This window comes from Salarias fasciatus, chromosome 6 (genome assembly GCF_902148845.1).
Source record: "Salarias fasciatus chromosome 6, fSalaFa1.1, whole genome shotgun sequence".
Taxonomy (NCBI): domain Eukaryota; kingdom Metazoa; phylum Chordata; class Actinopteri; order Blenniiformes; family Blenniidae; genus Salarias; species Salarias fasciatus.
Genome location: NC_043750.1, coordinates 9,373,089 through 9,388,130, shown reverse-complemented (window position 1 = coordinate 9,388,130; position 15,042 = coordinate 9,373,089). Strand labels below are relative to the sequence as shown.

The 15,042-nt window shown below is 47.3% G+C and overlaps 1 protein-coding gene across 1 annotated transcript; it reads right to left on the bottom strand.

Annotated features, from left to right (window-relative positions):
* Positions 1 to 1,631: 1,631 nt before the first annotated feature.
* On the bottom strand, positions 1,632 to 13,102 carry LOC115390756 (neuroblast differentiation-associated protein AHNAK). The gene is made up of 4 exons (XM_030094755.1): positions 13,025 to 13,102; positions 7,924 to 8,041; positions 7,441 to 7,610; positions 1,632 to 7,203 (listed from the first exon to the last, which is right to left on the bottom strand). Exons 1-4 carry the CDS (start codon positions 13,034 to 13,036, stop codon positions 2,041 to 2,043), a joined length of 5,463 nt encoding a protein of 1,820 aa, XP_029950615.1. The 5' UTR covers positions 13,037 to 13,102; the 3' UTR covers positions 1,632 to 2,040.
* Between the last annotated feature and the right edge of the window lie 1,940 nt (positions 13,103 to 15,042).

Below are 15,042 nucleotides of genomic sequence, written 5' to 3'. Positions count from 1 at the left end.
TTAAAAACCAACACAAAACAAACAAAAATCAGTATATGATGAAAAATGAAACAGCCACACCCTTACCATAATCACTCTCTCTCTCTCTCTCTCACACACACACACACACACACACACACACACACACACACACACACACACACGCTCAGTCTTGTATTTCTATCCTTGTGGGGACCGTCCATTGACTCCCATTCATGTCTAGCCCATAACCCTGACCCTTACCCTAACCCTAACCCACACCACAATAAAGCCTAACCCTAAAGAAATGTTTTTGCACTTTTACTTTTTTCAGTAACAACAACATGGTCAAGAAAACACTGTTTCTCCTACTTAGGACCGGAAAAAGGTCCCCACAAGGCACGTCGTTCCACGTTTTGCTATCCTTGTGGGGACATTTGGCCCCGACAAGGACAGAAATACAAGAACACACACACACACACACACACACACACACACACACACACACACACACACACACACACACACACTCCCAATTTCATCTCTTACATTTGGGAGATGAGGTGCTGAGCATCATGGGAAACTCCACCACTGGGACCGTCCACACTGAGAGGTCATAGGTCAGGACTGCCGGGGCATCACGGAGGACTGAGGGACGCTGCTCAGGACGGAGTCCATCTTGGACGACGCCCTCCCCCCCCTCCACCAGCTGTTGGTGTCTCCACCCTCAGACTGATGTCCCAGCATGCAGCAGCAGAGAGGACGGCGTGGGTGTACACAGACGACAGACTGACCCTGACCTCTGACCTCTGACCCTCAGCCGCCTGCACACAGCATGGCTGTTGGTCCATCTCCTGGAAAAGTTTATCGATGTTGTCATTAACTGTAACTTTATTAATTATATATATTTATCTAAAAAACTGAGAGGAACATGGAAGAAATCCATCAGAGCAGGAAAAAAGCACCTTCAGAAAGTTTCTACTAAAGTAAGAAAATACTAAAGAAAAAACTGAGAGGAAGAGAGAATTGATGCTGTTGAGTTCGGGGACATGAGGACACTTTCTGCTTCTTGCTCCTCCTCAGTGTTTCTAAATTTTAAAGATTGAAACATCATTTTAAATTCCAGCAGAGTTTCAATGTGGACTGAAGCTGCATTAGCGCCTCCTGCTGGCCTGAGAGAGAAACTCTGGCTGTATTCTCAAGATGATAAAAAACAATCGTGGTTATATTTTTCAGATAAGACTGCTCTGTTCCACCGCGTTCTCGTGCTTGTTTGGAATTGTTGTCAAAGTGACGACTGTGTGGTGGTTGGGGATCTTAATAAAATTGGGTTGGATTTATTTGGATTTAATTGTACTTCTTTGTACAGAATAACATTTCTCAGAAAAAGGCAGCTGTTTCCATTGATTCTACCATTCTTTAATTTAAATGTTGTATTTGTCGTCCTAACATTTGGGATAAAAGTCATTCTTAGAGATGCATGGATTTTTCTGTAAAAGCTACTGCAGCGGCGCTCTGGTCAAAGCCTCCATGACTTATGTCGATAAAAAAATCAGCTGAGGCTAAATAATTGCAGCTATTTAATGAACACAAACATTTAATCCTCTTTGATTATGAAACAGATGCTGTCTAAAAACGATCTTTTTTTTTTAATTCAGTTGATAATGACAGAGCCACTTTTATCCTTTATTTACACAGATGGACCCCAAAAATATAAAATGTACACATTCTGTTTTTTTCCTATCAGTAGTTTGTTTGTAATTTGTTGCTGCCACTGCAAAATATCTTATTTTCAAGAAAATATTATACAATACTTACATTGATTAAAAAAAAAAAAAAATCCATATCAGTATATAAAACAAGTGCAAGAATGCTGCAAAGTAACCACACTTTGAATCTTTGCTCGTCTCCAGGAACGGAGGGCATATTAAAAAAAAAAAAAAAAAAAAAAAAAAAACAGCCCTGAATGAAGCAGCGGGTAACAAACACATGCAGTAAAAATCCACATTCCACAACAAAGCAATAAACACAATAAATAATCCCAGTGCAAAAGGCAGAGTAAAGACTGCGGTGCTTTGAAAACTACACCAGGTTGGCGAAGAAGGACCCTTTGACATCGTTCTGATTGGGAACTTCCAGATCGAGGTTTCCTGGATCGAAGTCGAACCCTCCCAGCGTGTTGTATTTATGGTTGGCCTGATTTTGAGATTTGTTAAAAGCAGTGACCAGGTATTCGTCCGGCCTGTTCGGCACTCGGACTCGTGAATCCTGACCGAAATGTGGCAGAAGTTCGGAGCCAGCAGCCGGGATTCTCCTGGAGATTCTCGGCTCCCTCGCGTTGATGTTGAGTCCTGAATGAGGCAGTTCCGGTGCCTGCAGGTCCAGGGTAGACCCCCTGGCTCGGAGCACATGGTCTTTCCCTGTGAAATCGTCAATATTGAGATCGGGCCGATGGAAATCAACGCGTTGACCAAAAGACCCGCCGAAGGCAGCGTCCTTGGCCCTCGGCTTTGGTACGGGTGTCTTCCTTTCAGACGGATAGAGTCTGTAATTTCCATCCACATCTAAATCAGGCACTCTCATATTTGTACTGAAGTCGTGTGCTCTGAGATCGTCATATGAAGACCTGAAACTCAGGGAAGGATCGTCAACATTCAGATCTGGAGCTCTAAGATGCATGGCAGGTTTATAGGAGCTGAGGTCCATGTTTGGGGCACTAAGCCTTGGGGTTCTGACGTTCCCCGTCAACTCAACAGGTTTCATGTTCATCCTGGCGTTTGGAGGTGAAACATCAAAGTTTGGTAAACTGGGAAGGTTCAGATCAGGTCGTCCTATGCTGCCATCGATTCCCAGATCAGGACGTTTGGCATTCAGGTCCAGCTTGGGAGCCCTGAGACTGGCATTAGGCCCAAAAAGATTCATGTCTGGCATTTTTGCATTTGGCCCTGAGAAACTGAGGTCTGGAGTGTTCATACTTGGCATCTTTAACTTTCCTTTTGGACCACTGAAGTCTAAATCTGGCATGTTCACGTCAGGTCCTTGTAGGTTGCCACCAATGTCAAAGTTTGGGCCATTGGGTAAATTTATTTTGGGCTTTTTGAGCTTTGCGTCAGGTAAGCCAATATTGAAATCTGGAGTGTTCATGTCCAGCTTGGGAGCATTGAGGTCCATCTTTGGAAAACCAAGTCTGGGTGTGTCCAATCCACCTTTTATCTTTGGAGCCTTTACATTTAAATCTGGGGTTTTCACATCGGGATTCAGTCTCAAATTTGGACCTTTCGGTATTTTGGCATTAAGATTTGGTGTCCCAATGTCGATGTCTGGACCATCTAACTCTGGTTTAGAAAATCCCACATCGGGCATTTTTAGATGTGGCATTCTAAACTTGCCCGATGAACTGCTTAAACCAACATCTGGGATTTCAAAGCCAGGTTTTGCACCTTTGAGGTTGAGGTTCGGTGCGTTGATGTCAAAATCTGGACCATTAAATTTTCCGTCAATCTCAGGTCCTTTAACATTTGGTAGATTCACTTTAGGCATTTTCATTTTAGGCATTTTCATCTTCGCTTTGGGTGAGCCAAGATTTACATCTGGAACATTCATGTCCAACTTTGGTGTTTTCAAGTCCATTTTAGGTAAGCTGAGGTCAGGGGGGTCAATACCTCCATTTAGCTCTGGTGCTTTCAGTTTGCCTGATGGTAAGTTCAGCTTTGGAACGTTTAAGTCCAATTTGGGGGATTTGAGATTCATTTTAGGCATGTTAAGGTCTGGTGTTTTTAACCCACCACTGAGACTGGGCCCAGACAGATCCAAGTCAGTGGATTTGAAATCCAGATTAGGTCCATCTAATGTTGGGCCTGAAAACCCAAAATCAGGGAGATTCATGTTTGGTTTCTTGAACTTAGCATCTACATCCAGGTCAGCTTTGGGGCCTTCGAAGTTAAGATTTGGTGCATCAACGTCTATGTCAGGGCCATTGAAGTTTCCATCAATTTCAGGCGCTTTGAGGCTTGGTCGGCCAAATTTGGGCATTTTTAATTTGGGAAATTTCATCTTTGCTTTGGGTGAGCCGATGTTGACATCTGGAGTGTTCATGTCAAACTTTGGTGCTTTGAGATTCATATCTGGTAAGTCTACGTCTGGGGAATCAATATCAATCCCTCCCTTGAGCTTTGGTGCTTTCAGATTAAAATCTGGTGATTTTAAGTCCATCTTTGGTCCTCTTGGCAAAGTACCTGAAAAATTCAGTTTTGGCATTTTCATTTTGCCAGAAGGGGCCTTAAGGTCCCAGTCTGGAGAGGGAAGCTCTGGGGTTTCAAGTTTCCCGGATGGCATGTCCAAGTTTAGTTTTGGTTTATTGAGGTCCAGTTTAGGGCTTTTGAGATTAAACTTTGGCATGTTAAGGTCTGGTGTTTTCAAGCCACCACTTAGATTGGCACCCGAAAGGTCTAGATCTGGTGGAGTCAGGTCCAGGTTAGGGCCATCTAACTTTGGACCTGAGAGCCCAAAATCAGGAACGTCCCAGTTGGGCTTTTTGAATTTTCCGGATGGTCCATCAAAGTCTACATCCAGGTCACCTTTTGGGGCTTTGAGGTTTAGATTTGGTGCATCAACGTCTATGTCAGGGCCATTGAAGTTGCCATCAATTTCAGGCGCTTTGAGGCTTGGTCGACCAAATTTGGGCATTTTTAATTTGGGAAATTTCATCTTTGCTTTGGGTGAGCCGATGTTGACATCTGGGGCATTCACATCTAACTTTGGTGTTTTGAGATTCATATCTGGTAAGTCTACGTCTGGGGAATCAATCCCTCCCTTGAGCTTTGGTGCTTTCAGATTAAAATCTGGTGATTTTAAGTCCATCTTTGGTCCTCTTGGCAAAGTACCTGAAAAATTCAGTTTTGGCATTTTCATTTTGCCAGAAGGGGCCTTAAGGTCCCAGTCTGGAGAGGGAAGCTCTGGGGTTTCAAGTTTCCCGGATGGCATGTCCAAGTTTAGTTTTGGTTTATTGAGGTCCAGTTTAGGGCTTTTGAGATTAAACTTTGGCATGTTAAGGTCTGGTGTTTTCAAGCCACCACTTAGATTGGCACCCGAAAGGTCTAGATCTGGTGGAGTCAGGTCCAGGTTAGGGCCATCTAACTTTGGACCTGAGAGCCCAAAATCAGGAACGTCCCAGTTGGGCTTTTTGAATTTCCCATCAAAGTCTACATCAAGGTCAGCTTTAGGGGCCTTGAGGTTAACATTGGGAGCATTGACATCTATGTCTGGACCATTGAAGTTGCCATCAATGTCAGGTCCTTTGAGGCTTGGGAGACCAAAATTTGGTTTTTTTATTTTGGGAAATTTCAGCTTTGCTTTGGGTGAGCCAATGTTGACATCTGGGGCATTCACGTCTAACTTTGGAGCTTTGAGATTCATATCTGGTAAGTCTATGTCTGGGCCATCAATCCCTCCCTTAAGCGTTGGTGTTTTCACATCAAAATCTGGTGACTTCAGATCCATCTTTGGTCCTCTTGGCAAAGTACCTGAAAAATTAAATTTAGGCATTTTCATTTTGCCAGAAGGGGCCTTAAGGTCCCAGTCTGGAGAAGGAAGTTCGGGCATTTTCAGCTTTCCGGATGGCATGTTGAGCTTTGTTGCTTTGAGGTCCAGTTTGGGGGCTTTGAGATCAGCTTTAGGCAGGTTTAGGTCTGGTGAGTTTATTCCACCACTGAAATTGGGACCAGAATAGTCCAGATGTGGAGAATTGATGTCTAGGTCAGGACCATCTAATTTTGGACCAGAGAGTCCCAGACTTGGCATGTTCAAGTTTGGTTTCTTGAACTTTCCTGCAATGTCAAAATCTGGCATGTTTACATCCGTTTTAGGACCTTTAAGATCGATGTTGGGTCCTTCTAACTTTGGGGTTTTAATGCTCATGTTGGGTAAATCCATATCAGGGGCATCAAACCCACCCTTCAACTTTGGGGTTTTAAGATTTAGACCTGGTGATTTCAGATTTGTGTTCATGTCCAAGTTGGGCCCATTTGGTAATGTTCCAGAAAGGTTCATCTTGGGCATTTTCATTTTACCAGAGGGAGCATCAATATCCCAGTCGGGAGCATTTATGTTAGGCTTACGAAATTTCATGTCTGGTAAATCCAGATCCGGGGAGCTGGCAGACAGGTCAAAATCTGGAGTCTTTAGTTCATGACCAAGTTTTGGACCTGATAACCCTGGCATCTTAAATTTCCCAGATAGAGTTCCAAGGTTTGACTTTGGGCCTTTCAGGTTGAGAGAAGGTGTTTCAATGTCAAAATCTGGTTTGGGCAAATTTACATCAAGATCAGCTGATGGCAACTCTGGAACTTCAATGTCTGGCAAATCAAACTTGGGCATTGTAAACTTTGGAGCCTTGTATTTGGCAGATGGACCTTTCATGTCAGCTGATGGCATTTTAGTGCTCAGTTTGGGTCCTTTCAGATCAGCTTTGGGTAGACTTAAATTCGGTGCAGAAATGTCACCATTAATATCTGACATTTGCAAGTCCAAGTCAGGCGACTTTCCAGACAGCCGCAGATTGGGTGAATCTACATAACCAGAGAGGTCGTCCACATCCAGATCTGGGCTTTTCAGTCCTTTGAAACTGAGTTTACCAGAGGGAACTTCTGGTGTGTTGACCTCAAATTCTGGTCCACTGAGAGAAGATCCAGAGAGGTCCAGGTCTGGTGTTTTAAATTTTGGCATTTTGAATTCTTGGCTTGGCCCTTCAAAATTCATTCTGGGAACCCCAGCATCTAGAGATGGACCAGTCAACTTTCCTCTAGGAAGGTTCGCACCTATATCGGGACCAGTAAATTCTGGACCTGTTAAGTCCACATCCATTTCTGGAGCTTCATAGGTTTGGCTGCCCTGTGGCGAAGTCCCAGACAGACGTAAGCCTGGAGCATTTAGGTGCGGACTTTGAGCATCTACTTTAAATCCTGGCATGGTGGAGCCGACACCCAGAGGGGGAAGGTTCAGGTTGCTGCCGTACGTTAATTCTCCCAAATCAGATTGTAAATCATCTGTGCTCAGAGTCTTGGATTTTGAAAGTCCAAAGTCGACTCCGAGGCGCGGCAACTTTTTGTTGGCCTTGATTGTGCCGGTTAAGTTTGCCCCGAGAGAAGCGTCTCCATTCACGTAACCTCCCTCGGCACCAGGTGAGTCGGCCCTCATGTACTTCTTGATTTTGGAATTGTAGAGTTTGTTGTATGAATCCTGCAGCATCTGGAAACACAAACCACAACATGGTGTTCATAATGTCAGAGCTGCTGTTCTCCAGCTGTAGAAGTGGGTTTACTGTAATCCCCGCACAAAACGTATCATCATGATGCTGTGAATTTACATTAAGAAAGAAAAAAACAAACACATTTTCTGCTTTTTGTAATTGTAATATTCCAGATTGTTAGATTTGGCGGAGTAGCAGAGAGTAAGTGGGATTGATAGTGTCTGTGTTCTGCTTACGGCCTCGGGGGTCTTCGCTGTCTGGTCCAGGTCTTGAAGGCTCTTGCTTCGGTTGTTGCGAGTGAGCACTTTGATCTTGTCATCATACGGCTCCATGATCTTCAGCACCTGAATCACTTCCTCTTTTGAAAGGTGATCAAAGTTGATTGTTGCGCCCAAAATTTGATCTCCTGCAACAACAATAAAGAAAGGTCAGGGATTTGCCGTGATCTCTTGATTCAGGGAGTTTCCACAGTTTCAAAACCCTTAAAGTGGCTCTAGCTCTGCCAACAAAAGGCCCAACAGGAAACAGCAAAGCAAACCTCCCAAACGAGTTTTTAACACTCAAGGATCTATGTTTGAGTCTCAGGAAAATCAACTAGAGGTTTGCGTCACTGTGATTGAATCGAAGGTGTGTCCTTGTGGTAAACAAATATTCAAAATACAAAAGCTCAGAAGCTCCGAACAGTGGAAAGAATTACAAAAGGAAAGTTCATTCTGTACCTTCCTTCAGTGTCTGGTTGGTTATAGTGTCCTCGATACTGGAGATGACCACTCCCCCCTCCCCGGTTTGCTCCAGGGTCAGGGCCTCAGAGAGGCTCCGCCCCCTGCGGTGTTTCATCTGCAAAGAAAACACAACACGAAACTGAGAGAACAAACCAACGGCGGATTGATGTGAAGACGAGCTCAGATTGGACCGTGACTGGCCGGCCGTCAACTTTACAGATCTTCAGTTTGTGGTGTTGTTCTGCCTCTGTCTGAATTTTAACTCTGGATGTTCCTGCAGCTGGAACAGCCGAAGACCTCACAGTCCAGCTCAGAGTGAGGTGTGCAGATGTTGGATATATACTTTAATTACCACTACTGCCATGAAACAGCTGTATCAACTGCACATCTGGTCATTGTGACACTTGATCCTGAGACAACTGCACCAAGTTTATAAGACGTCCTGCTAAAGTGTAAACATACCGCCGTGTTCCATCGTTGTGTTTTAATTTCAGAAAAGTTTTGCGTTACCCAGAAATATCTTGAAAACAACGTCTGTTTACACAACAACGGCAGAAACGCTGAAAGCCCTGCAGCCGCTGCTGGCTGTTTTTGTAATGGAACCAAAGTCAGAGAGCGTCGATGGGAGTACAGCCACATTTGTATGAAGGGTTTGGTTAACCCTGACCTTGACCCTGACCCTGACCCTGACCCTGACCCTGACCCTGACCCTGACCCTGACCCTGAGCCTGAAGAGTCCAGTGGTTTCTGGACTATAGTTGTATTTTGTGAGTTAACAAGCAACTTGTATCTCAAAATCAATCACTTCACACCATCTGTGATCATTAAATGTCTCCGTAAAGCAACAGACAGTGGAACATTGAAGACCTTCATGAAGGGGCGAACCTGCTGAGAGACAGATGTGTCGTACCAAGTGAAGAGACAAAATACAGAAAAAGAGTCGTGTATGGACGTGTGACGATGGAAAAGGAATATTCAGCATCCGTAAATCAATGTCAGAGTTTTGATCTGTAAATGGAGTGAGGAGGGAGTCCGTCTGCCTCTCAGGTGGTTAGCGTTATGATACTGCGGGAATTAAAGGTCATTTTAATGTCAGGAGTTTATTGGTGCAGCCGTCTGACGATCCCACCGCCTCGCGTTGAAACTCTGCCCCCCTTTAAGAGTCTGACAGAGAGCTGTCTGCTCCCTGATTGGACAGTTTGACTTGTCACTATCTAATCAGATCGAGGAGTCAAGACTGTGCCAAAATTCACAGCCGCCATTTCAGAGGCCTGCAGGCAGTTTTCACGCTTCGCTTCTCTCTTCCTCTGCTTGTTTTCACAGATGCAAACCTTTTCCGCTCGTTCACTAAGCTGGATTTTTCATGCAGATTTCTTTTTTTTATACAGCAGGAAAAAACTTGATGTACAAATAAAAACTCTGAAATTAGGTGCAGACATTCATGCAGAAATATTTCTGGGGTTGCAGTGAGTCCACAGAGCTGCTCCATCAGAGGGCGGAGTCTCCCTGCAGATTCCAGTTCCTTCATTAACCCGCCTGAATAAAAGCAGCTGGTATTAAAGAGCGACTCATCTCAGTGATCGACATGTTCCAGCAGCAGTTCCCTCCGAGGCCGGAGCCTCCTGGGCGGAGAAAACCTGTTTAATGAGGATTCAGCCAGACGCTTAACGCGCCTCTTTGTCTCACCTGAGAACTGAATGCAAAACATCCGAACACGCCCGACACTGAAACCAGGCTCACCGCTGGAGGAACAGCTGGGTCTGAAGGAGCCAGCAGGTTCTGGACGTTCCGCTTCCTTCCTGGGTTCTTCCAGTTTTTATCTCTGTTCTTCACCTCGGATTCATTCGGTCTGATTTTCCTTCACCTGCAGACGAACTCTGTCCTCCGTCATATTTATCACTTCATTCTCTTCTGTCGTCTCATTCTTCTTTTCAGAGACATAAAAATGAACTTTCACTGAACTACTTGTGAAGAAAGACGTCAAACAAACACGCTTCTCACCAGTGATTTACCCCGTTTCCACGACAACGCTCTCAGACGAAAACACAAAAGTTTGGTAGAATTTAAAGAAGCGGACGTGTAATTTGATCAGTTAGGGTTGGAGTTCAGGTAACCCTGACCCTGACCCCGAACCTGACCCCGACCTTCACCCTGACCCTGGCCCTGAAAGCAGCGAGCCTGAAAGCAGAAAACCTCCTGAGTGTTTCGGTCTGTTTCCATGACAACGCTGCTCAGAGTCAAGGCCCGTTCACACCGCCAAACGATTTCTGCGTTTTTGCGTCCAAATATAATTGAACAACAACGGGGAACGCGCATTAACCGGCGGCGAAAATCCCGGCGGCGCGTCAGACGCGTCTTCGCGGCACGTCGAGGCGTTCTGGCGTCGGCATCACGTTTTTGCGGCCGACGCTGCAGATGAGAAATCTGAACTTTTGACGCGGCGTTTTTGCGGCAAACCAATCAGAGAGCGTCTCCATGGTGACGCAGGTCAGGGGGTGGGACCGGGGAAAGCCACACTCATCCTGGCGCAGCTCCTGGAGCAAAAGGTGAAACTCACCAAACTCCGACCGTCCGTGGATCCCATGGTGCACCAGGCACGGCGTGCTGTCCACCGACGGCGCCGCTGTCTGGATTTATTAAGCCACTTGCTCAACAGGGTTAGCCATGACGCTAAGCTAACACAGGAAATACGGCCGGAAGCCCCGCCTTCCCACCACAGACCGGACGTGTCAGCTCGGTGTCGTTGTTCAGCGTCGGAACTCAAAATTGACCTGCGTTCAACTTTTCATGTTTTTGACACAAAAACGCTTCGCTGTGAACGCAGCTTCACTGAAAACACAACTCTCTGAAAACAACTGCATCTGCTGGAAACGGAACGAAACAGCAGCGTGAACGACAGAGAGAACACTTCTGCACACGCTCACTAGAGCGACGACAACGACAACAACAACAACAACAGCAACATGTTTAGAGTGTTCTGGTCGCCATGTTCTCCTGTTGTCAATGTTTAGAGTGTTTTGTTCTGGAGGTTCTGGAGGTTCTAGTTGTTACAGGTTATCATACATTCTTCTGAGTGGATCTGTTCTCTAAACACTCTGCTTCTCATCTCAGTACATTGGGAGCAGGGAGCAGGGCACACACACACACACACACACACACACACACACACACACTCTCTCTCTCTCTCTCTCTCTCTCTCTCTCACTCTCGCTCTCTCTCACTCTCTCTCAGGTATTCCAGCTATGACCTCGGATCGTCACACAGAAACTGGAACCGGTTTCTCCACAGCTCCTTTATTTTTAAATAGTGTTCTGTGTGTGTGTGTGTGTGTGTGTGTGTGTGTGTGTGTGTGTGTGGAGCAGACCGTCAGACCCTCAGCTGACCGCCGGCCTCCTTCCCTCCCGTTCTGCCGCCCTGTGGTTTAAGGCTGAGACCGGGTTCTGAGCAGAACGTGGAACGTCGGCCTCAGTCCGGTGGTTCTACTGAAGAACCGTCTCTTCCTTCTGCTTCCTGTCACTCAGAGCAGGTCGGCTGAGGACCCAAGAACCCAGAACATGAAAACCTCCAGAACCGAAACTCAACAAGTTTCTCATTTCGCCTGAAAGAAAATGTTTAAGAATGTTTAAGAAGTGGAAGAAAAGGAAAACATTGGCGGGAAGAACGTCTGGAGAACGCAGATAAACCAGGGGTCATGTGATCAGTGACGGCGCTCCACTGTTTAAATGGAAAGAAACCCCGAAGAGAAGAAACGAGGTGAAAGGAACCCGAACCGGATCCGGTCGGTTCTGATGGATCACTAGATTCATTTCATACAGTGTCGAGTCGAACCGTCCTCAGCTGATCGGTCGATTCTTAGATCAACAATCATCAGATCATTTCATGGATTTAAAGGAGAAAGAATCAAACAAGCTGAAGAAGAAGAGATCAGCCATGAAGACTGAACGTGATCAGTGACGGGGATCAGGGGGATCTCCTCTGACCGGCGACTGAACGACTGAATGATTTTCCTTTCGCGCCCTCAGACAGACTCAGACAGGCTCAGACAGACTCGGACTGACTCGGTCGGACTCGGTGGGACTCGGTGGGACTCGGTGGGACTCGGTGGGACTCGGTGGGACTCGGTGGGACTCGGTGGGACTCGGTGGGACTCGGTCGGACTGGGCAGAACGGAACTCCTCTTCCTCCTTTATCGATTCCCTTTGTCAAGCAGACGACTGCTCCTCCGTTCGTGGTCTGACCTCTGACCTTTCAGCCGAGTTCACCGAGGATCTGGTGGGATCCGGATCGACTGGATCCACTCCGACAACGTCAACCTTCGACTTTCACTGAAGAATTTTTACAGCGAGGCGTTCAGGAGCAAACGGCTCAAAAAGTTTCTCTGCAGGTTGATTGAAGACAGCAGTGACTGAAACCCTCGTTTCTCCATGAAACAACAAATCAAATTCATCTGCAGATGAAATCTCAAAGTTAATAAAGAGAATATCTGCTGTTCGGAAACAACATGAAGAATTTGTAATGACTGAACTCTTCCTTTGCTTTTAGATCGACGTTTGCAGACTTTAGTTTCCGTCCGTTCGATCCGGTCTGGAGGGAAAACTGATCCCACTGAGGAACAAACGGATCTGAAGCAGCAGCAGCAGCCTGAGGCTGGAGCTCTGAGGCGACGAGGCGGACTGACCCCAGGCCATGTTCTGCTCCTCGAGCCACAGGTTCCAGGTGTTCTCCCCTTTCAGTCGGTTCCGGTCGGTTCCGGTCGGTTCCGGTGACTCCGGCTCCACGGAACGTTCCGCCTTGCCTCGTGAAAAGTGTCCTGAAGTTGTTTTCTGCTCTGGCTGTTATGTAATCCCCTGAACCGGAGCGGCTCCACGGCTACTGATTAACTCTCCACAGGGGTCAAAGTTCACGGGGCGATAGCAGGGCGGGGTCGTGACCCCCGGCTAAAGATCACAGATCCATACACGTTCAGGAGTAGAACCGGAACCGGGTTTCAGTTTAACAAGAACATCAGCCCTCCGGAATGAGACTCAGAGAAGACCCTGGTGGTCTCCAGCCCCCGACCCCCGACCCCCCCACACCCAGAACCCCGGTCCAGACTGACCTTACGCTCCATCCGGCGGCGGCGGGAACATCCAGCCACTCAGCTGAGCTTCAGACGGCGACTCAGAGCGACGGCAGCTGAGGGAGGAGGAGGGGGGGGGGGGGGGGGGGGGGGGGGGGGGGGGGGGGGGTGGAACAACAGGTTCCACCTGAGAACAGCCGGCCTCCTCTTTACAGTCAACACACACCCTGAACACACCCTGACTACACACACACACACACACACACACTCAGGCGCTGGAAAACACACAAACACAAACAGCAGAGGGAACCCGACCCGGTCCACCAGGCGTCAGGTCCCGACGGAGGCCTGGTCCCAAGGACCTCAGAGGTCCTGGTCCTGAGGGAGACCTGGTCCCAAGGACCTCAGAGGTCCTGGTCCTGAGGGAGGCCTGGTCCCAAGGACCTCAGAGGTCCTGGTCCTGAGGGAGACCTGGTCCCAAGGACCTCAGAGGTCCTGGTCCTGAGGGAGACCTGGTCCCGAGGACCTCAGAGGTCCTGGTCCTGAGGGAGACCTGGTCCCGAGGACCTCAGAGGTCCTGGTCCTGAGGGAGACCTGGTCCTGAGGACCTCAGAGGACCTGGTCCTGAGGGAGACCTGGTCCTGAGGACCTCAGAGGACCTGCACAGCAAATTTTCCAGTGTTGAATTAACTCTGAAAGTGTTAAGAGTGGTCTCATATATACACTGTTGTAGTGTTAAATGTAGGTGTTAAAATATACACTTTAAAGTGTTGATTCTAAGAATTAACACTGTATAGAGTTAAACAGGAACACTGGTCAACAGAGAGGAATGTTAATATAACTCTACAGAGTATCAGCATGAGAACATTAACACTGGTCAGTGTTGAGATTTTAACACTACAAAGTGTATATATGAGACCACTCTTTAACACTTTCAGAGTTAATTCAACACTGGAAAATGTGCTGTGTGAGCTGGATAAGTGTGAGGTTCCAGCTCTGACACCAGAAACACACACACACACACACACGCAGGAAAACCTGATAAATGTGGGAACATGAGATAAAATGCTGAGCCGAGGGAGCGGCAGGCGTTCACCTGCGTGACTCACCTGTCCGTCACAAAGCACATGTGTGTGTGTGTGTGTGTGTGTGTGTGTGTGTGTGTGTGTGTGTGTGTGTGTTTGGGCCTGTCGACTGGGTGGTTCTCACTGTCTGATCTTATAAGTGACTAATGACAGTTTTATAATCAGAATGTATTTTAATAAGGTGTGTGTACGTGCGTGCGTGTTTGTGTGTGTGTGTGTGCGTATATACACTTGTTTTTTGTAAACACACCTGTTTCTGGTGTCTGAGCTGAACTTCTACTGCTGTTTGTGAAAATGTCCTTTCTCCAGAGGGAAGAGGTTCAATTCCATTCAATTCAGCTTTATTTATGAAGAGCCAGTTACAACATGGTGGTTTCAGACACTTCACAGAGAAACCCAACAGATCCACATGAGCAAGAACCCTGCAGAACCAGGCTCAGAGGAGAACCCTGCAGAACCAGGCTCAGAGGTGGAGAACCCTGCAGAACCAGGCTCAGAGGTGGAGAACCCTGCAGAACCAGGCTCAGAGGAGAACCCTGCAGAACCAGGCTCAGAGGAGAACCCTGCAGAACCAGGCTCAGAGGAGAACCCTGCAGAACCAGGCTCAGAGGTGGAGAACCCTGCAGAACCAGGCTCAGAGGTGGAGAACCCTGCAGAACCAGGCTCAGAGGTGGAGAACCCTGCAGAACCAGGCTCAGAGGAGAACCCAACAGAACCAGGCTCAGAGGAGAACCCTGCAGAACCAGGCTCAGAGGAGAACCCTGCAGAACCAGGCTCAGAGGTGGAGAACCCTGCAGAACCAGGCTCAGAGGTGGAGAACCCTGCAGAACCAGGCTCAGAGGTGGAGAACCCTGCAGAACCAGGCTCAGAGGAGAACCCTGCAGAACCAGGCTCAGAGGAGAACCCTGCAGAACCAGGCTCAGAGGAGAACCCTGCAGAACCAGGCTCAGAGGTGGAGAACCCTGCAGAACC

Bases quoted from the DNA above. Each gene is read 5' to 3' on its own strand.
- LOC115390756 (XM_030094755.1), bottom strand. The intron at 7,611-7,923 runs GTACAGAATGAA...TTGTTGTTGCAG, and splicing joins CAACCAGACACTGAAGGAAG to GAGATCAAATTTTGGGCGCA. The intron at 7,204-7,440 runs GTAAGCAGAACA...TTGTGTTTCCAG, and splicing joins CAGCGAAGACCCCCGAGGCC to ATGCTGCAGGATTCATACAA.